The sequence below is a fragment of the Dermacentor albipictus genome, chromosome 3, assembly GCF_038994185.2.
Source record: "Dermacentor albipictus isolate Rhodes 1998 colony chromosome 3, USDA_Dalb.pri_finalv2, whole genome shotgun sequence".
NCBI lineage: Eukaryota > Metazoa > Arthropoda > Arachnida > Ixodida > Ixodidae > Dermacentor > Dermacentor albipictus.
Window position 1 is genome coordinate 175,610,516 of NC_091823.1, and position 23,398 is coordinate 175,633,913.

Here is a 23,398-nt window from a genome sequence, read left to right on the forward strand (position 1 = left end):
CTGTGAGCTTATCGCCAGTCTTGTGTATTGGTACAATTTTGCCTATTTTCCAGTCGGAAGGAACTTCTCCTTTCTCCAAACTTTTGCTAAAAATAACATAAAGATACTTGGCACACCACTCCGCGTATCTAAACAAAAATGCATTGGGGATTTCGTCGGGTCCCGAAGATTTCCTAATGTCTAAGCTAAGCAATGCTGAAAAAATACCTTCTTCTGTGATTATTAGCTCTGGAAGTTCATACATAGTTGCGTGGCTGAAATCTATATTGTTATCGGCACTGCGCAGAAAAACGGACGAAAAATAGTCGTTGTATGCCGTTGCTATACAAGTTGCGTCAATGACGTCCTTATCGTGTATTTTCAATTTGTTAACTGGTTCCTTCTTTTGCGTCAAGTGAAGCCAAAACTTTCTCGGATCGCTGGAAAGGAAGTTGTGCATTTTGACGTTAAAAAAAGTGAATCTGGACGATTTTATTTTCGAACGCAAGTCCGATCGCAGCTCAGCCAAGGTGCCGCTATCTCTCTGGTTTTTAGACGATAATCGTTTTACGCGCCGCTTTATATGAATGATTTCGCGCGTTATCCAGGGGCTTCGACGTTTGCTATTATGTTTTTTCGGGATATATTTGTTCATGCGATGACGCACCGAACATTTGAAGTGCTGCCACAAACTATTAACACTTGTAAAGTTTCTGTGGCACTGTAAAAAGAAATCATAGTCTAGTTCTAAGAAATCTAATATGCTGACATCGTCTGCATTATTAAAATCATAGTAGGCCCTTGGCTTGTTGCGCTCAGCTTTACGCCACAGTTGGCTTTTAAAAAGGACAGAGAAATGGTCCGATATACCGGGCACTATATCAACAGTATAACCTAGTTGACTGACATTTTCGGATATGAAGACGAGGTCGAGAATCGAACTTGATACGGCAGTCTGGCGCGTGGGGGTATGCACTACCTGGTGTAGATCGAACGCATATGCGATGTCTAGCAACAGATCCGCGTGATGGCATGTTGAAGTAGCACTCATCAAGTCCCAGTCTATATTAGGCATGTTGAAGTCGCCACTCATTATAACGCAACTGTAGCGCTTTTTGTTGTCGTATAGGAAGTCATGTAGTGCCTCCAGCATAGAAATATCAGCATTGGGTGGCCTATAGACAGCTCCGATAAGTGCGTTTTGGCCGGAAAGTTTGGCAGCTATCCACACCATTTCAATCTGCTTATGGTGTGGGACCAGCGTATACTGAGTGCCTTTCTTTATCAGAAGTGCCACACCTCCCCCTCTTGAACAGCGATCGTAACGGATGATTTCATGCGTGACAGGTACAACATCTGCATCATTTATGCTATCGTGAAGCCAAGTCTCTGTGACCACGGTGATGTCAGGATCGTAAGCAATGAGTAAACCTTCTAAATCGTCGTTTTTATTTACAATGCTTCTAGCGTTGACATTCATTAAGGATAAAGCTCTTTGTTTGTGAGGAACTGTCGGCTGAGGAGGGGGGTTGTTTGGATTGCATTGTTGGGTGCAATCATCCCAAGAGCGTGGTCATTGCCTAGTAGACTGAACAAGTTCGTTCCGCGCCTCATTCCAAAAGTAAAGGGTCCCATTGATTCTAACCTTGTCGAAAACAAGGATGACTTTATCCCCTTTGGACCTGTTTACTTTGGTACTTGCCCATAGCTTCTTGCGGATAGACTGTACCCTAGGCGAAAAGTCCTCCGAAATACTGAATTCTGTATCTCGCAATTTAGCACAGCTTTTCAAAATCCTAAGTTTGTCTCTCCCATCAACAAGCTTGAGAATAACTGGACGACACTTATTCTTTGTTGGCTTACCGATTCTGTGAATTCGTTCAATGCCCACGTTGGGCAGCTTCAACAGGTCGTCAAGGATATTTTTCGATACAGTCCGCTCAAGAGAGGCAATATCCTCCCCTTTTGCTTCCTTTACTCCAAAAATGATGAGGTTACTGCGTCTGCTTCGGTTCTCGAGGTCGTCAATCTTCAAAAGTAAGCTGTCGACTGTCTCTTGCAAGGCATCAACTTTACTCGTACATTTGGTGACCGTTGAAGCTAAGTTATCCAATTTAATGTCAATGGCATTCAATTTGTCGGTAGACTCTTTAAATTTACTGTTCGTTGTTTGCTTGAGGTCTCGTATGTCGTCGAGTATGATTTTAAGAATGTCATCAGTAGAAGGACCCGGATTAGATTCAATGTCCCCACAGCATGGTAACAGATTAACAAAACAGTGATACATCATCAATGTAAGATCAAAAATGGACCGTGGGCACGGCAGAAGCAAGAGGCATACGTTGTTGCTACGGTAAGAATGAACCAAATGGTCCTGCCTCACCTGCACAATAAACAAGAAGGGATTCGTGAGACGCATGGTCTCGGTGCCTCCGCCGTGCCCACTGGTCGTGATCCGTGCACTGCAGTCCTTTAAGTACACCCATGTAGGAGACGTAGATGACGTTGGTGTCACGTGAACGTCTGGCGTAGCTCTCCAACCGCGCAGGCTCCATAGACAATCGTCGGCACCGTGAATCGATGTGTCAAACCCGGCAACTTGATGCGCAGTCGTAGTGGCATTTGGTTGATTGTCGGTGTTCAGTTCCTCGGCCGGTACAGGTGAAAAAGTGAAAAGGACGGCCTGCACAATAAACAAGAAGGGATTCGTGAGACGCATGGTCTCGGTGCCTCCGCCGTGCCCACTGGTCGTGATCCGTGCACTGCAGTCCTTTAAGTACACCCATGTAGGAGACGTAGATGACGTTGTGTCACGTGAACGTCTGGCGTAGCTCTCCAACCGCGCAGGCTCCATAGACAATCGTCGGCACCGTGAATCGATGTGTCAAACCCGGCAACTTGATGCGCAGTCGTAGTGGCATTTGGTTGATTGTCGGTGTTCAGTTCCTCGGCCGGTACAGGTGAAAAAGTGAAAAGCACGGCCTGCACAATAAACAAGAAGGGATTCGTGAGACGCATGGTCTCGTTGCCTCCGCCGTGCCCACGCCGTGCCCATTCATGCTCAGTATTTCTTTTTTTAGATTTCAGCAAGGTCTTTGATTCCCTCAACCACAGCATTCTTTTGCACAAACTAGAATCGAATGGCATTTGTGGTAGTTGCTTATCTTTACTGGAATCTTGTCTTTAAAATAGATTCCAGAGTGTGCACAATAATAAATGTAACTCGTCATTCTTACCTATCACTTGTGGTGTACCACAAGGGAGTATTCTGGGTCCCCTGATGTTCAATGTTTACGTCAACGATATCGTGCACATGGACTCAACAGTTAAGTACGTAATATACGCAGTTGATTCAACGATACTTATCTCTGTCATTAACCTGCCTCATCTAATATCCAGAGCTAACGACGTACTTTCCGAGATTTCCTCGTGATCAAAAATCAATAGACTAAAGATTAATCCAAATAAAACTAAAGTTGTTATATTTCATGCTAAAAATGAAATAGTGCCTACTCACCAGCCGTTAATTCTTGAGTCACAGCAAATATATATTGTTGATGCGCATAAAATACTTGGGGTTTACTTTTCATCTAACTTAAGTTGGGATGCTCACGTTAACTACATATGTTGGAAAATCTCATCTGTAAGAGGAGTCGTGTCTCGCGGCCGTAGTCTGCTGCCACTCAAGGCCGAACTTCAAATATATCACGCATAATTTACCTCACATTTAAATTATTGTACGTTGATTTGGGGCACAACAACAAAAAGAAAAGTAAATAAAATACTTGTTCTATAAAAAAGGATAATTCGCTACGTTGGAAACATTGAACGTCTGGGAACTACATGCAAATCATTTGAAAGGTTCAGTATAGTTCGGGTTGACAACATTTACTCATACCGCTTGTAGAACACACTCTACTTTTCAAACAGAGAACTCTAGGACTTTATTACAGTCCTATCATGTCTAGAGCGTCGTGTTATTACAGCACCTACAAGAAACACCCATATATGGTCTATACCTCGATTTCGTACAACCTATAAGTATCAAACTGTGGCATACAGCGTCCCAACAACACTAAACACTTATGAAAACACAACCAGTTGCAGTAAAAAAACAGTTACGTTCTTTTTTTTCTTCTATTGTTTGCTACTAAAAGATTCACTATCTATAAATAGCTACTATATATAATATATATGCTGCTTGCAAATCGGTTATTAAAACATTATTCTTTCTGCAGCATTTTTAGTGTGTTTGTGTGAGTGGTAAATATGCGGTACTATTTGTCGAAATTTGCATATGCATTTTCATGTGCATCGTATTTCAAGTGCATATGTGTGATTTATGAATGTTATATTATGCATTGTAATCTGCATCTTTTTCATTTCTGCCTTTGTAACGGCGTATCTTAGTCCTTTTCCTCTGCACCTTGCCTAGCCGCTGCCATGTAACGGTTACCTGGGCCCTGTCAAGCCGTTTTTACGGCTTTTAGCCCAGCGGACCTTCCACCATATTGTCTGGTAAATAAACTTGAATTTGAATTGAATTTGAAAGTTTAGCCTGCTATCCGTCGAACAATTACGTTTCGTACTGAAGGCGCCTGCTGTGCGTTCTTCCTGATTATCATGTTTACTTGACTCAATGCAGGTATGCCCACTAACAGGTCTTATATTCGACAGACCTTCCATGTCGCTCTACCGAAAGGGCGGCTACATGATAAGCCAAGACAACGAGACAACAATCGCTAAAAAGGTTAGCCGCCATAGTACATTCGCTTATCTCTCAAGCTTCAACGCGAAAGCGTCGTATATCTGAAAGCCACTTTCTCGTTTGAATTAGGGCGACCTGATTAACGAGAAAGCCATTATATGAAATATACAAAGCGTTATATTCATTATAATAGAGAGCACGAGTATTTTGCATAGGCAAGCTTAAAACACAATGAAGACCATTTAGCCTTGCTGTCACTTGTAATGCATCAAATTTCGGCAGAATTCTGAACTCCGTTTTAACCTCAGTGTACTGAGAGATAAAAAAAAACAAGCATTAAAATGCAGGATCGCAAGTGAAGTTTTCGGATAGCGCAAGCCGCCAGCTATAGAAAGGCAAGAGGGAGTGCCTTCAGCCTATGACTTAATGAAAACAAGCAATATTAGCCTCTTAAATGAAGCGAAATCGGTTTCTTGGTGCGTCTTGAATGGCTGTTGTTGAACGCTTGGTAGAGACGAGAAGAAAAAATTGGCAGTCTCTTAGCTGGGCTACGCCAGAATATACGTAGCGAAAGCTAAGGCATAGCATGGTTATCCTTGGTTAATCTTGAGTGCAAGTCCAGGTTAGTCTGGTTGTCTTGCTATGTTGCGGCGTTTAGCCAGTCATTCGTCACGCTGTTCGTCTGTTTTCTGGGCGATTTGTTTCCTCTTCATCTCGTTACGATGTGGATTTCAGGCCTCCTCCTGCTTATCAGAATTGTCGCCGTCCATACTGCCACCTCAACTGTGGTTGCGGCGCACACGAACTATCCTTTTCAATCCTCTGACTTGTTATCAGGCATGCGACGCAGCTGGCGACGCGAGCGGAGGCGAATGCATCAACGAGAAACACGCAGTGACGAGGTACACGGTGTGACGTCATGTGTCTCCTCGGAGCACGGCCACGGCGAAATCGCAAGTTCGCGTCCATTAAAGCTAAAGAGGAGACGCGCGAACACATGGACGCTCGAGCGTCACCTTTCTGATCCTCGTCGTTACCAAGCGCACAACTACTGCTAGCCTCTTAAGTCCCGCCTGCTTTAGAGGCAATAACGCGCGCCATAAGCGCTATACGCTACGTAAAAGTAGGTGTACGCTTTCGGTAAAAGATGTGCGCACAAGCCACAAGCCTCTAACGGCAACACTGCAGACGTCCTTGCCGCTGCCACAATTGATTGATAAAGGTACGTGTTCTGGCCAGCATCTCCGGCCGTCTGCATAGACAACTAAGGAGACAGCCAAGATATTTCGACCCCATGTAATGGAACGCGTTTCTAACCGTCTGGAAGACGTACGGAAGTTTTTTCTGTGATGTGACGCCACCTCGCCATGACAAGAAAAAGTTGAGAAAAGCACGCATTATTTCTGTATATTAAGACTTTGCGCGCGGACAGGAAAGTATCCTGCATCGTTTTCGACTTCGGGGCTGTCTTCACGAAGATGTCTACTTTGACGTCGTCGTGAGCACGACCTACGGGAACTCCAGACCTGCGCAGATATCCGGCTTCTATGGGAGCCGCTTGCGCCCATCCTCGTTCAACCGCTGGCCGTTGGTGTCGCTTTTATGACCTGTTCGTCTGCTACTCTAGGGTTGACTGAGGCAGCGTTGCAATTACAACGGCGGCTGTTGTGGTGTAACGAACTGCTTGAGTAGTTGAAGATTTTTGCGAACACAGTGACAGTGATGTCACAAGGCTTTGATGGGTCACTTGGCTCCAAAAGTTGACTTCCCGTACATAAAAAAGTGTCCTTGCGTGTAGTCCGCTGCATGCCTCTAATATAGCGTTAAATAGACCGTCATATTGCTTTTTTTCATGTATTAACAAACCACAGACATCTTGCGCATTGTCACATTGTATATGGGGTTCGTAAAGTTCACAGCAGTTTCATAGTTTACACTGTAAAGTTCGCTTCTTTTAGAAACTGGAAACCACGGTAATGTTTGACGGCTGAATGATTACCACCGATTTTAAGCCTTCAAAGTGGCCAGTGGGTGTGTTGTTAGCTCAAAAAGAGAATTACGCATACCGTTTCACTGCGCATGTATTTTGATAAATCGCCTGCCACCTTACCGAGCAGAAACGCTAGCTTTGTGGTTTGGAAAGAGTTACATGACACAAGGCCTACAGTGGAGCATGTTTTAGAGTACTGGGATCGTTTTTGCAAGCTTGAAACTGTCCTAAACATCAAACAATATTCTATAAAAAACATGCACATCTTTCCTTGAAACATAGTCGATAAAGATCTTGCACACATTGGGCGCAGGAATTACTTGTAAAAACTTTTACCAGACCCTGTGCTTTTGATTACGGCACGAAGCAGCAAATCGTAATGTCATCTCTGACATTTAGCTATCTGTAACCATCTCAATAAGTAAGTTTATCCTATGAATCTTCTATAGAAGTTTTTTTTCGGCATCTTTATGAGGCTAGAAAAGGAAACTTTATGCCGTCTAGTATTGCAGTTGCCAGCTGTGCGCTTTGTTTATGCTTCTTGCACTGTTGCTCCTCTTTCTATCTCATTTTTCAAAGGCAAACATTCATAAATTTTCTTTCTTTTATATTGATGATTTTTTTCATTCACCGCCAATACAAACGCTTTGGCATTGCCGAAATGGCAGCAAGAGCATTGTAACAGATCACGGAAGCAGAAAATAGCGAAGGTGTCATGATTAGCTTTGGTCTGGCCGTAGTTTTTGTCCCCAGCGAAAACTCGGTTCAACTCGACCAGCCGTGCTCGGCAGAAAACATGTGTGCACGTCTGGAATTCAGTAGGTCGTGGTCGTGACATTTGAGATAAGACTTAAAATGGCCGCTATCCGCTTAGCCATCTGCTTTGCCGTTTACGGCGAATATTGGAACGTAGCCAAAGCATGAGACCAGGGTCTCTATTCTCGAGCATGACCTACTGCAACTCCGCAAATGCACATATCTCCCTGTTCCAGCACGCGTGGTCTAGTTCGCCCCCTTTTGCCGCTAGGGACACAGCATACGAGCAGAGCGGCGCTATTTATAACCTGCTCGCTGTCGTATGCTTCTGCGATCTGTACAGCGCTCTTGCTGTCATTTCGACAGGCAGAAAGCGCTTGTATTGGTACAAATACAAAAAGAAAAAAAATTTGCGAATGCGTTTGCGTTTAAATAATGAAATTAGAGGAGGAGGAGGAGGGGGGGGGGTGCAAGAAAGGTAAACAAAAACAACAGGTAGCATCTGCAATGCTAGACGGCATAAATTTCCCTTTGCTAGCCTCCGTAAGAGTCTGGAAAAATTGTTATACCGATTCAAAGTTTCATATAGCTTTTCTGAGTTGATCCTAATGTGGAAGATCACATTAGGATTGACTGCTATGTGCCGTACTGAAAAGCAGATGATCTGGTAAAAGTATTCACAAGTAAGTCCTGCGCCCGATACATACAATAAGTTCAAGTCTGTTTCAAACAGTAGAAGCCGCCAGAAAGGCCGAAGGCATCATTATATGCTGCAATTTCGAATCCTTACACCCACCTTCCATCAGGCTTCACCCCTTTGACTAAACCATCGATTCCTCTATGGTATTTGGCTCGAGCCGCAGTGCACCTCATCACCATACCAGGAATCAGGAAAAAATCTGAGCTCTCATCACATGATCTTCAACAACTTACTCTGCTCCTTTTGCACGAGAGGTACGCCGACCATGTAAATATTTATATTGATCGATCGGCAACTCCCCGTGTTCCTCTGCAGCCGTGGTTTTCAAAGTGAAAGCCACCACTATCAGCTTCAAGACGTGTCATGCAACGGCACTGATGGCTGCGTAAGTTGCCGCTCTTCGCACGGCACTTCGTCAGGTCACTCAAGGACAGCCTTGCAATTGGTCAGTATTCAGTGACTCGAAGGCAGCACTGAAGCCATTGCTATCATCCCTGTTGCGTGGACCACCCGAAGAACTGTTATTTGGGATTAGAGAACTAATTCATACCTTGACTGAGAAAGGACATCACGTGACATTTCAGTCGCTTCCAAGTCACTGCGGTGTCGTAGAGAACGAACACACCGATAACGCTGGTCGGTTGGCTCTTCAAGGCGAAAAAGAGGAGCCGATGCCGTTATCAAGGACAGATGCCGCTGGAAAATTTTGAATGCTGACCCGTGATATCACGTTCTCCTTGTGGAACGCAGGAAGTTTTCAAAACAACCAGCTGTACAACCTGGACTCCTCTCTACTCCTTTGCATTCCAGCTTGAATATGTCATCGGGAAGCTACCATGCTTTCTCGAATATGGCTAGGGGTGGTCTTCACCAAGTCCTTTGCATTCTGAGTCCGATGGGCCGACGACGCCTCGTGGGATGATGTGGTAGCGAGGAGACTCTTCAACAGATTCTGTGACTGTCCTCGTTACAATTTACAGTGGCGATCGAAATCGCGATAGTGCGATTTTACCAGAGACCTCTAATAGAGGAACTTGTTTTAGAATGCCGACATCGCAAGCCATCGTAGCGGCGGGCGGCAAGGGCACTGTTGCACTTCTTAAGGGCAACAGAATTGGATAAGCGGCTGTAGCCTGAAGAGATGTTTATAGCGCTGCAAGTGCTACTGTGCTGTATGGTGACGGTATGCCGTAAGAGTATTTGACTGTGATTGTATGTCTATGCTCCTTCGATTCTTTATCTCTACTTTTCTATCACTTTACCTCCCCCTCCCCTCTCTCCCTAGCGTAGGGTAGCAAACCATATCTACCCCTGGTTAACCTCCCAGCCTCTTCTCTTTCTTCTGTCTCTATCTTTCGAGTCTCTTTCGAGGAAAGGTGAGCATGGCTTCTTTTTAATGTTGTTGGATGTCTACCTCAGTAGAAAGCTTGCTAAAGCGATCCCAGTGCTTCAAAACGTGCTGCACTGCAGATATTGTGTCACGGAATGTTTTTCAAACTGCAAAACTAGCTTTTATGCGTGGTACGGCGGCAGCATAACGGTGGTGCGAAAGATACGTACGCAGTGAAGCTGTAACCGTAATTTACTTCTTGAACTGACAACGCATTCACCGACAACTTTTAAGGTATAAAATGAGTAGTAATCGTTCCGTTGTCAAACGTTACGGTGGCTTCCCGTTTCGAAAGAGAGTAGGAGCTACAACGTATACAATGAATGTGTTGTTTACTTTACGAACTCTATCAGCAGTGTGACTTATAATAATGTGCAAGATTTGCGCAGTTTACTACTGTCTAAAAAAGGTAACGGGAGCGGCTATTTAACGTTATCTTAGAGATCAGCGGACATGTACCGACATTTTTCAGGTTCGGGCAGTTAACCTTTTGAGCCAAGTGACCTATCAAATATGGATGGCATCACTTTCACTGTGTTCGCAAAAATCTTCAAATAGGCAAACAGTTCTTCACAAGGCAACCGCCGACATACTAATTAAAACGGCGCGCCAGTCAACCGTAGAGTAGTAGACGAACAGGTTATAAGGCAGACACCAACGGCCAACGGTTGAACGAGAGTGGGCGCAATTGGCTCCCATAGAAGCCGCATATCTGTGCAGGTCGGAATGCAATTATGGTGTATGGAATGGGGCAGCGTGTCTTCCGCACAGAAAAACATTGGGGGAACCGGGGACGCTCCTGCGATGACGCCACCAGTAGGGCGCTGCGATCGACCGGCGTGCCTATCGCGCGAAATTTAAACATGTTGCGCAAAACTTTCAGCATTTATAAACTAAAACACTCTCAAAACACAACTGAAATTGTTATAATTTGCACGAAATAAATAATACAAACTGTTAAGATACAATCAATAACGCCGTCTATGCTTGCCCGTTTCCAACCACATATTATGCACTGTTCCTGATCATCTGTTCAGCCAATAGCTCAGTGTTTCGGTTGAAGAAGACAAACACGTCTGCTCGTTCCGTGCGGTAAGCACGCATATGTTTTTAGTATTTCGAAAGACACGAGGATGGAAAGCCGGGAAAGAGCACCTTCAGTGTGCCTGGTTGGTTGCACGGGATTCCTTTATTTTGTATCAGGCAGAAAAGCGGTCTCCAGGTTTCACTGAAAAAAAAAAGAACACTGCTCTGTGACAAATGCAGCGGTTAATGTTTAGATATTGTGCGCCGTAAAATGGCGCTGAAGGGAAAGAATACAGCCAATGTTGTCCAGCCGTCAAATCTGAAGCAACCCGGAGTTGTGATCGTTTTGCAGGAATTTAAACACACACACACACACACACACACACACACACACACACACACACACACACACACACACACACACACACACACACACACACACACACACGCGCGCGCGCGCGCGCACGCACACGCACACACACACACACACACACACACGCACACACACACTCCGGCGCTTGCCGTGCACATAAGGATGTGAGGACGCGGCAGGAAAAACCACAGCAAGCAATGAGCGTGCTGGAAACGTACGTGCATGACCACCGCGACAAACATAACGGCCAATCCTGGAGGCCCTGCGTTGCACCACTATTTTTCCTCTTGCCAGAAATGACTCCAGGCTGTAGCGACAGATGGCGCTGAAATAGACCGGCGTGCTCCAGCACTCCTGGCCGTCATCGCAAAAAGAGGCACGTTTTCGCCACCGGACGACACACTACCCTATCCAGTACACCGTAGTTCCTGTAGGTCGTGTTCTGGCAATGCCTCCTTGTTCTGGACATTCCGCAATTTGTTTCCAGACGCGACTCGCACAGAATGGCGCTGATGACCCCGATTTGCTATTGTAACTTGACGGAAGTCTAACGTTTCGCTTAAGAAACAAGTAATCTAACCACTGAACCTAACGTTCTAGACAAAGCAAAACAGTTTTCCTCTTCAATAAAAATCATGCACCTAGTTTAAGGCCCACACTTAGTCCTTCGAAAACGGTTCTCGCTTCCATCGCCTGCTACGTACAAGCCGTCGTCTGCTTTATTAGCCAACATGCGTGTCCCTGGTAAATGGAGTGAGTGATCATACCTTGGCACCAGCGTGCTTGTTTTATACCTTGAGGCAACATACACAACCTACCAGTAGTGATGAACGCAGGTATCGCAGCCCGACTTCTCTGGCTGAGAAGCGGCCGAATAATAGCGATAGCGTTGTGCACGCCAGAGGTGTCCGAGGGCGAGACGCTGCCATTTCTTCTTCACTTCGCTTCTTCTTCGCACCGCGTGAAGAAACTTGAAGGCGTCGTCTTGCGTACGTTCCCTTTTATAAATTAAAATGTCAACATTTTCTTAACTTCGGAAGATGCGAAAAGTGATTAGTCTTGATTACAATACAAACATATCAGTGAAAAGTGGAAGACATAGCCGAAGGTTTGCAATATTTACCAAATTTACTATTTCTAGCAAACGTGTTTAAAATAAATGATGGCCCAAAACAAATGCGACCACCACCCGAGAGCGACGTAAATGCTATGAGCACACGTTGTGAACAAAAAATCATGGTCGCAAACGATGGGGGAAATGCGGTGACACGCATGGGGCGCCTAGCTGTCGGCCGCCATGGCATATGGCCGCTCATTAGCATAATTCGCGTAGCTCGTCGCCCCTCAAATTATGGCGGAAAATCTCTGAAATGGCGACGCAGCACAACGTCAAGCCACGAAAATGTTATGTATACGAAACGGCCGATTCGCTGATGCTCCTCACCGAATATTCCGTCAGCCAATCAGCAAGCTGGCATGGCGCTTATCTTTGACCGCTACCACGTGCTTGCGCGATTGAACAGCTATTGCACGGGCTTCTGCACGCCTTCGCTCACTTTCTTTTTGAAGTGCTAACGTCGCAATATAGCTGCCTAAACTAGGAAAAAAAATATTAGTCGATAAGACTTGCAGCTCCATGTCACGTTTGGTCATCTTAATGAAAACGGAAAACCGTGTTTTGCACAACGTTCACTTCCCGGCGCAAATTTCAACTCGCGACATTTCGGCGGCCAAACAGAAAGACAAAATGGCGGGCAATGACCGCCGTGCAGCCGCCAAGCATCTCGAGGATATAGCTCCAGGCTAGTTCGTGTTGCACCTTGTTAAACAGCGCGAAGCGAGACAAAGGACGGTAAGAACGATGGGACAGTGCTTTTCCCACCTTTCTTGCCGCCCTCCGTCTGGTTTCGCGCTGTCTAACAAGAATCAAGTGATAGACTAACTTTCATTTGCAATCACTGCGGCTCTAATCAGCGATGCTGAGAGAGGGCGGTAATTCCTCCTGACCGTAGCCCGCATGAATGAGCCCGGAGCTTCACGTTGGTGTTCCGGACCGTAGGCGAGAGGCATGCTTGCAAAGAATCGCTCCAGGACCCAATTCTTTCGCGGCGCAAAAATGTGGCCCCTCTGCAGTTTTCCCGAAGCGCTTTCTGCCGCATGCGGCATGCCGCGCTAGTTTTAAGCGTTAGTTGGGACGTGCATCAAAGCATCAAGAACGCGCGGTAACCATTCTTTTGGCTTCTATTTGGTGGCGTAGCCCTTCCTCGCATGCACGCACACTGCATGGCATAGAACGCTTTTGTTTCCCGCTGGTGTGGACGTACTGTACCTTCACAGCGCGCACGACCATTTCCTGCTGAGTTGCGGCACGCCTCAGCTCTTCGGTTGACAAATTGGAACTGCATTCAAATGCACACACAGCATTGTGAGGCAAATTTGATAGCTCTTATCTAGAAGGAAATTCGGCTTTAAATTTGTTTCCAAATGACTGCTTTTTTTGCTTCGACAAGCACTGACGAACGGCCTCACTGGTAAAAATTCCTTAAATTGGTCTTTGGGCGCATTGGCGACGACCAAAAGTGCTTCTTTGTGTCCACTTGCTTGCCTTGCAATTATAAATTGTAATATGTGTATTAATGTACATAGGTCATAACTTGATTAGAGACGTCTTTTGGTATTGGCCGGTTGACGATAGGATGTATACTTTGTCGTCATGTTCTCATTCCCTGACGATTCTGGGAAACCAGGGGGAAGGCGGGAGGTGAAAATTCAAAATGATGAGCGAAACGAGAACAAGGTGAAAGCAGCAGCCAACGTTTCGACAAGTGGACTTTTCTTCAAGGCGACATGTGCTTTCCTCGCCACAGTACGTATAGGTGGGGTTCGTTAAAGGCGTAAGGTGGGTGGGTGCGAAAACGAGCGAAAGTGTGTTAGCGCCTGGAGTGTCAAATTGAGAATAAAGGAGGCTTGTGCACAAAGTCAGTGACACGGCTGTCGGCTAGCCCCATCTCAACAACCATGTGTCAGCCGGCGTGTGCATGGATGGATTGATGTTATGAGAGTCCCCTTTGGAACGGGGCGGTGCGTTGTGCCACCAAGCTCTAGCTATTATACTGCCTAATGTCTTACCTAGGTTATACAATGAAAAAAGAAAGAAAAAACTGTGAACTACCACGCCCAAATTTTCTGATCCCCTATTGCGAACTGTGCTTTTGTACGTCTCCGTCTTTTGTCGTTTCCCTACTTTTCTTCCACCAATCCTCCAATCGCCTCTTACTAATGCCCATTGCGGACATGTTTGCTTTACCACTGCTTCCGCTGAACCCAAGGGCTTCAAGGAGGTCAGTGGTGCCTAAATGGACCGCTGGGTAGATGTCTTCACATTCTAATAAAACATGCACCGTCGTTTCCCTAGCTTGACTGCAGCAAGCACATGCTTCTTCTTCCTTCTTATATCTTGCTTTATAGGTGCGTGTTCTAAGGCATCCCGATCTCGCTTCGAAAAGTAATGAGCTTTCCTTTGAGTTACAATAAATGGTTTCTTTCCTGATTTCATTTTTTCCTCTTAAGTAGTTACTCATGACAGGTTTCCTGTCCATTGCCGCCACCCATGGAATTATTTCAGCCTTTCTGACTTTCTGCTTGACCGTCTTTGTTGGTGTGTTGCCCACCCTACAGGCCGCATACTTGCTGGTAAGCTTCCTAGTTATTTTCCTCCACTGTGGATCAATGTTTTTCCTGTACAGGTACCTGAACACTCTCCCAGCCCATTTACTTTCTTCCATATTCCTCAGGCGTTCTTCATACTCAATTTTACTGCGAGCTTCCCTCACTTCAAAACTAGTCCAGCCCATATCACCCTGCATAGATTCATTTGTAGTCTTTCCGTGAGCGCCGAATGCGAGGCGACCCACTGACCTTTGGTTCCCCTCAAGTCCTGATTGTACCCCTGATTTAAAGCAAACAACCGCATTTCCAAAAGTAAGTCCTGGAACCATTACACCTTTCCAGAAACTTCGGAGGGCCTCGTACCTATTGTATCCCCATAGGACTCTGTGCTTCATTATGGCTGTACTTCTCTTCCCCTTTACTGTTATGGTTTTTTCCTGTGTTTCCATATATCTATTGCCTTTGTTTATCCATATACTAAGGTACTTATGTTCTGTTACCCGAGGTATTTCTTGGCCCTGTATCTCCACGGTCTGTTCACTGTTTTCATTGAGTACCATAACACCTAATTTTCTAACACTAAATTTCAAACCCAAATTGTTGCCTTCCTGTCCACAGATATTAGCCAGTCGTTGCAAATCACTTTGCTTGTTACCTAGCAACGCAATGTCGTTCGCATAAAATAAATTTGGTAGTTGCTGCTCTGTTACTTCGTGCACAGCGCCCCTCTAATACCTGTTTCGCTGGTGGTCGTGGGCTATCGTGTCTCTGAAGGAGATAATAGGTGGACCCGTAAAAACCGGTGCTCGTGAAAAAAATAAAATAAAATAAACTTTGAAAAGGAATAAATAAATAAATAAATAAATAAGAATGAACAGAAAGAAAGGGAAAATTAACACTAAGCAAGCAAACTAGGCGTTCTTGCCTAAAGCTTCAAATTTAGCATACCGAATAGATTTTAAAGCTCCCTTTGAAATGTATACGCCAATTGGTTGCAATGTCTTCAATTTATGGATAAGGTATCATTCTTTGTATTTTCTTTCCAATTCAGATTCGAAATTTTGCTGTAAGATGTCGAGTTCAAGTTCATCAAAGTTATGATCTGGTTGGTTGAAATGCTCGGCGACGGCTTTGTCAAGCTTTCAGTTGTGCGCACGATGTCCGTTTAATCGGACGGTTGATTGGTTCTCATGTTTCCCCGATGTATTGTTTCTAACAAAAGGAACAGTCAAGCATATAAATCACACCCGAACTTGTACAAGTAAAGTTAGCTTTGACTTCCTATGTATAACTATTACCGGTGCTTTTAATTTTAATGTCACTTTGAAGGTGCCTGCAAATTTTGCACCTAGGGTGACATGCTTTGATTACGGGGGCAATATGTTGGCTGACTTTTGCGTGCACTAGCATGTCGTTAATATTGCTGTTGTGCCAATAGGTAACCCTCGGTACATGCGGGAACGTTTTTTTTTCAGAATCATGTTACTTGATAATATTAGGTGGTGTTATCGTAGGGTGTTATTTATGTTTGTGAATGCATTAGAATACTTTGTTACAAAGGCTGGTGGTCGGTGAGATTCTGGTGTAGGCTGTTAGCTAATTCCGACTGTCTGTCCAACCTTGACGCGACATCATAAGCTATATCAAGAGCAACTTGTGGATTGTTCCTTTCTGCAGCGTTGTTTTAAGGTCATTTAGGTGGTGGATATAATCGTGGTCTTCACTGCAGATTATTCCTATTCGTTTCGCTTGTCCGACGAAAATTCCTTGCTTGCAGTGCCATGGGTGATGACTATTGTTGTCTACGTATTGCTGGCTGTCCGTAGGCTTCCAGCAAAGTGTCGTCCTCAGTTTTCTGCTTTCTATGTAGAGCGCGGTGCCGAGGAAGTTGCCGCTTTTGTCTGCTGGATTTATTACAATATCATTCCTTTCCACGAGTTCTTTAAGGATTTGGTGCTGAGCGGGGGACAAATTTTTGTGTTTTCGGTAATGCCACGCTGACTAAGATTTCTTTAGAGATATGCTTTATCTATAAATCTACGTCTGCGCACTGTTCGGTTTCCAGTTTCCACGTGCTAGGTGGTCTAAGAGAGTGCTAGGTGGCCTAAGCAGAGAAAGGCGGCACTATCGTAATCTGGCCTATAGAAAAGTACAATGAGGCCTCCAAACAAGTGCACGACCACACCCATTACACAAAACTGAGCTCTAACGCAACCTCAGACAACAGCTATATTGTGAAAAACACAATAGCGGGGCTCCTGCCCAGGGAACTAATCAGGTAACCTGAATATCGCTTTGAGCTGCCCAAGAACAAAAAAACTGGCCGCTTTTATATTCTTCCTAAAATACATAAAGTTCCCACCGAAGAAATATTTAAAGCAGGGGCGCTATAACGTGAAACTATTCCGATATGTCTTTATTCCAATCTCCTGACGTCAAATTTGAGTAACCACCGACACAAGCGCCGGGCGGTCACCCGCAGTGTTGTCTGAACAGACCAATCAAACTCTCCCCTCGTTCATAGGAGGTCACTTTTGTTTGGTTGAAAAATGAATAACATTGCCTACACTAAGCGGCTTGTCGTATCTAATTGGCTGACAAGAGGCGAGGTGAACGCTCAAGCGGAAAGAAATTCGATGGGGCAGAGCCAGTGCACTGAAAATCGAGGAAAAGGGTGATGTCGGCGTCTGCGATTGGTCCGCTTTCCGGTCGAAAATCACGGCGGCATGTAACGGAAGCTTAATAATGATTCTAAAACGTATCCTCAGCAAAGAAGAGTTGGCCGAATGAGGTCGTAAACGTGCCGAAAGTGCTCGAAAATGTTACACGGCCATGCAAGAAGCGTTATTATACGTATAAGCCCATGCTCTCCAGCAGGTGCGAGTAGCCAGCGCCTGAGCGATCGGCGGCAGCCATATTTTATTCCTTTCGGAACGGGGCAGCCTGCCGCTATTGAGAAGAACATTCAGTTTTGTTCGGCATATTAATGCATCTTTAACGCGTACGCGTCACTTTGACGCGGTAAGTTTTTGCGGTTTTGTGATGTCGTTGAGACAGGCAGGTTAAGTGGGTACAGGCCGAAAACTTTTGACCAATGGCCGAGGTCTAATTTCAAAAAGGCGTCGGATCAGAAATAAATATTTTTGTTTTGTTTGGTTACATTATGCCTAATGAGTGTGTACACGTCATATCACATGGGGAGCTATCGCGGTTTCCGTGACGCCGCGTGGCTGACAGGTGAAATGAGAGCGGTCCAAAAAAGTTTTTGACTAATCGAGGAGGGCTGATAGCGGAAATGGAATAGAAAAGCTTGGAATAGTTTTACGTTATAGCGCCCCAGAAGTCCCATGTCCGCCTCTTGCGTCTAGTAACAACACACCTACCAAGTCACTGTCTAAATTCTTAAATCACCACCGGTCAAACATCTCCATCGCTTTCCGATCTTTTGTTCAAGACACGCCGCACTTCCTTCGAATTATCGATGGCATCAACGCCAACTAAATCCTTTACGACCGCGCTATTCTAGTCACTCTCGATGTCTCTGCCCTTTACACTAACACGCCCATGACTGAAGCAATTAAAGCCGTTTCGAAGTCCCTCACAATCAATCCCCAAGCGCACGGTCATGAAGTTTACCTTTCGCTCCTTAGGTTAGTTCTCACCCTCAACTCTCTCTAATTCGATTCTATTCCCTACCCGCAAACTTTCAGCACTAGCATGGGAACACCATTCGCTCCCACGTGTGCGAACATTTTCATGGGACTGCTTGTAGCAGACCTGTTGAAATCCTACACTTTAAAACCCTACATCTTTGTTGGTTAGATTGACAACGTATTTATAATATGGGAACATGGCACAAACGCGTTAACCGACTTAATTAGCCATTTCAATCGCTTTCACTAGAGTAATAAATTTACAGCTCACCACTCACCTAGTGAGATCAACTTCCTCAACACGACGGTCTACATAGAAAACGGAAAACTGAGAACGACGCTTTACCGGATGCCTACAGATGGTCAGCAATATGTAGACTACAACAGATATCACCCGCGACACTGCAATCAAGGAATTATTGACGGACAAGCAAAACGAATAAGAAGAATCTGCAGCGAAGACCATGATTACCTACCACCTAAATGACCCTAAAACAATGCTAGGAGAAAGAAACTATCCATAAGTTGCTGTCGATAAAGCTTGTGATCTCGCGCCTAGATTGGAGAGACAGTCGGAATCAGATAAGGAACAGCCTACACCAGAATCTGACAGACCGCCAGCCTTTATAACAAAATATTCTAAGGCACATCCAAACATAAGCAACATCCTACGAAAATACCACCCAATATTATCAAGTAACAAGCGTCTGGGAAAAGCGTTCCAGGATGCCCCAAGTGTAACGTATCGCCGCAACACGACCTTTAAAGACATGTTAGTGCGCGCAAAAGTCAGCCGATATCATTCCCCCGTATCAAAGCATGTTGTCAGCCCAGGTGCAAAACCTGCGGCACCTTCAATGTGGCTATAAAATTAAAACCAACGCATATAGTTATGCGCACAAATCTAAGCTAGCTTTCCTTGTGCAAGTCAGGATGTGATTTATATGCTTTACTGTTCCTTCTGTAAGAAAAATACATTGGTGAAACATGAGAATTAAAGAACGTCAGATTGAACAGACATCCCGCGGACGCAGCTAAAAAACTTGACAAAGCCGTCGCCGAGCATTTCAACCAACCAGGTCATTGCTTTGATGAACTGAAACTCTACATCCCTGAGTCAAATTTTCGTTCTGAACGAGAACGAAAATAAAGAGAATCATACCTTATCTATTAGCTCAAGAGATTGCAACGAATTGGCATAAACATTTCAAAGGGAACTTTAGAATTTGTTCGCTATACTAAATTTGAAACTATAGGAAACTACATTTTGTTTGGTTGCTTTGTGTCTTTTTCCTTTCTTTCCGTGTTTTTTCTTTTATTTATTTATTTATTTTTTATTTATTCCGTTTCAATAGTTTCTTTAAATTTGGTTGCGCGAACACCGGTTTCTGTCACTCCTTCTATTATCTCTTTGAAAGACACGATAGCTCGCGACCATCAACGAAACAGGTATTAGAGGGTTGCTGCGTACGCCGTTGACACGCCGGCTGACAAACGGCCGTTGACACGTGATTGACAGAAGGCCGTGTGACTAGCCTTGTGCAGGGTACTCTTTTATTCTAAATTCGACACCCTCGCCATTAACGCACCTTCGCACGTTTCCACATTTACCCGCCTTACACCCTCTCTCCTATAGAAGCGCCCCACCTTTATATACTGTGGCGAGGAAAGCACATGTCGCCTCGAAGAAGACAAGTGCACTAGTCAAAATGATGGCCCCTTCTCTCACCGTGTTGTCGTTTTTCTCATCGTCCTGGCACTTCTGGGTGTTTCCTGACTATGTTTATGAATATTCATTGGCAGACTGTGACAGCGGAGATTATGCCGCAAAAAAGAAATGGTAGCTGCCCAGTTCATATGCCAGCCCGTTATTTTTAACAGCTGCTGCTACTAAGCTATAAGTACGGCTGGATGCCCTATCATATTTCACTGGGTTATGTGTTTGATAATACTGCATGCTTTATTAATACTTCACCATGTTCCGGGCAAGCCTCCCGCAAGCTTAACGACTCTGCGATTTGCTCGATACTGCTGCAAGGTAACAGGCATCTCACTCTACATTTAGAAGGCAGAGTATAAAGAACATTTCGGTCTTCTTGCTTATAGAGTGAACAATGTATTTCTCACCACCCAACATTTTTCGAGAATTAAACAAAATCCAAAAGATTAAATCGGCCACTTTACACCTGAGATACTCCGCCTAGGTTTTAGATTCTACTGACGACGATTACAAAGATTCACTAATACTAATTAACTTTTAAACTCTTACTTTTACGTTTCATACTGTCACGTTGTAGTCACAGTGAAGAACACAGTAGCGAAAACTGTGAATCTTGAAATTAACTCTTATTGAGGTAACGTGCGTTCAAAAAAAAAAAAAGGAAACGGGCAACAGTGAAGCAGATCATAGCGGCAAGCACGGTCGGCGATTGTCAAAAACTGTGGATCAAGCCCATCGGCTTTTATACGTCACTCGCGGAGGCTTCCCTCGTAATGGCTGATGTCCGCGCGCCTTCGTTACAGTACTACACGATTCGCGTCGCGAATACAATCCCATTACTCAAGGTGCGGGGACAACAGGCATAAGAGATATAATTAACAATAAGCTCCTAGTAAGTTCGAACTCATGCAGGTGCGCTTTGCGCAGAGCGATAACTTTAATTTGTGAATGGATGAAACGCAGTGCTCGAGGAAAGGACAAATAAGTGCACCCGGCCACGAAATATTGCGGAACGTTAAATTCGAGAAAAACCTGAATATCCTTGCTGCCTCACAACGCAGCCTGGTGTTCCATCTCAGGCCTCGACTAGAATATGCTAAAATTACCGTATACAGTTTTACTGGCTACAGCTACAGGCTACTCGGGAATTCAACGTTTTCTGAGATCCCGTGGTTCGTAAGCTTTTGTGTCCGGGTGTACATGTGTCAAATCCCCTCTTAAAAAGGATCGTCCCAATTTCGCAAACATGAGAGTATAAAAAAGAAGGAAAATTATAACTAAAGCGCAAGTATTCAAGGGTTATAACAAACAAGGAAACAATCAAAGTCACAGCGTTCGTTAGCTATGATAGAAGGGCTTAAGGCAAACGACATTGATTTCAAATTAACGTTGAGTGTTTGCCCTGCGCATGTGCAAGGTTGTTATTTTGGTGCAATGTCAGATTACATGCAAGATTGTCCACACGATGCGATGCCAGAACGCATCCGTTGAAATACAGGCGTTTCGCAAGTACGTCATGGCGTCTCTCACAACAAATTTGCGACGATGATTAGATACGGCAAGATGCACTGCAGATAGCTACGTCGAGCACTCCACTTAGAAAGCTGCCGGTGTTTGACCCGGACACCGGGGGCATCGAAGTCTACCTACAGTGACTCGAGTGCTTCATCGCCACCACCGACATATTAATAATATAATAATATTAATAATCCTTATTTCAGACGACAAGGTATCGGATACAAGGGCAAAAGGAAGATGTGTTCTGCCTGACGGGACCCAAGCACCCGAATACACACACTCAGAGCCTGTGGCATCAGAAAGAAAATAATACACTACCGTCACATGCACAACACAGTTTTGTACAATGTAAAAAAAAACGAACAAGGTGCAAGCTTTTACAATATTAAAGGAAAATTCGTACAAATAAGGAACCCAAGGATCATTAAAAAATTCTGCATACACAACCTATTGATTATTAGGACAATAAAGGAGGTAAGCTTCAACATTGTTTTTGAAAGAGTTCAGGGGCAAGCATTTCTGAATAATTTCTATGGCCTGTGTATGTCTGTTGAGAAGACTGGCAAATAAGTATGAAAGCATTTGGGTTCCGCAGTTGGTCCTCACAAGTGGAGTTCTGTAAAGGTCGTGCCTTAATTTGTAAGGCACATTACTACTAGACTGCAATTCAAGATATTTATAAGGATCGAGCTTGATTTCGTTATAGACGTAAAAAAAGCAATTTAAACTCATATAATTGATTCGCTTTTAGAATAGAGTGTTCGAAAAAGTACAAACCTGTATGGTCGTTATACGAGAGATTTTCGACATATCGTAACGCTTTTTTCTGTAATGTTAACAACCTCATAAGATTAGTTTTGCTTGTAGACCCCCATATCCGTATACAACAGTGAAGATGAGAATGTATTATAGTGTAATATAATTGCCATTTCAGCCATTTGGGAACAAGGTTTCTAATTTTGTAGAGCACACTGAGTGACCTAGATACCTTGGCATGAATTTTATTAATATGCTGGGACCAGCTGAAGTGTTCTTCGAACAGGACACCTAAAAACTTGTAGAAAGAAACACGTTCAATTGCATTCTTTTCGAGTGTAAGTTGAAGTTCAGAATCTTCAGGTTTGTTGCGTGCTTCAAATACAATTACCTTCGTTTTATTTACATTTAATTCGAGTTTATTTATATTCAACCATAATGACAATTCTTGTAACCATGCATTAGCCTCGACATGTATATTATCGAGATTAATCCCAGAAAAAAATACACTGGTATCATCTGCAAAAACAATTATTGCAGGAGTTTTAGGGATGACTAGTATATCATTGATATAGATAATAAAGAATAGTGGACCTAGTATAGACCCTTGTGGTACACTATATTATTTGTTTCGTTTGTGAATGATGACCATTCAGACATGTATACTGCACGCGACCGGAAAGATAACTACGAATCAGATTTAAGGCAACTCCTCGAATGCCATACAACGGTAGCTTATAAAATAAAATATCATGTTTAATAGAACCAAATGCCTTTTTGAAATCTAAGAAAAGTCCGACTGTGAATCGTTTCTCATCAATATTAATAAGTATTATTTACTTTATAATAAGTAGTGCCATTTCAGTTGACTTCCTGTCCCGAAACCCGAACTTGTCTTTCACAAGAATTTGTCTGGTGTCCAGAAACTCACATTGTCTTTGCTTTTCTAATATTCCAGTAGTTTTAAAAGAAAGGAAGGACAGATTTAGGCCTATAGGTATATATGTTGTCATAGGGGCCACCTTTGTGCAAAACGACCACTCTTGCAATTTTCATACCATCTGGAAAAAACACCTTGGTTTAAAGCATCATTAAAAATACGTTGTAATGGCGAGCTGATTAGAGCGGCAACAGCAATAATTGGTTCGGCCTTTATTTAT

At 44.1% G+C, this 23,398-nt stretch overlaps 1 protein-coding gene across 3 annotated transcripts in view; it reads left to right on the top strand.

Moving 5' to 3' along the window:
* Nucleotides 1-23,398, top strand: part of LOC135902106 (uncharacterized) — a 267,015-nt gene that overhangs the window by 198,583 nt on the left and 45,034 nt on the right. For 2 of the 3 annotated variants that reach the window (XM_065432013.2, XM_065432014.2), the window contains one exon: nt 4,625-4,729. The exons of the other annotated variant lie outside the window; for it this stretch is intronic. In XM_065432013.2, the coding sequence (XP_065288085.1) occupies nt 4,625-4,729 (105 nt within the window). The remainder of the gene's footprint in view (nt 1-4,624; nt 4,730-23,398) is intronic. 3 annotated transcript variants of the gene reach the window in all.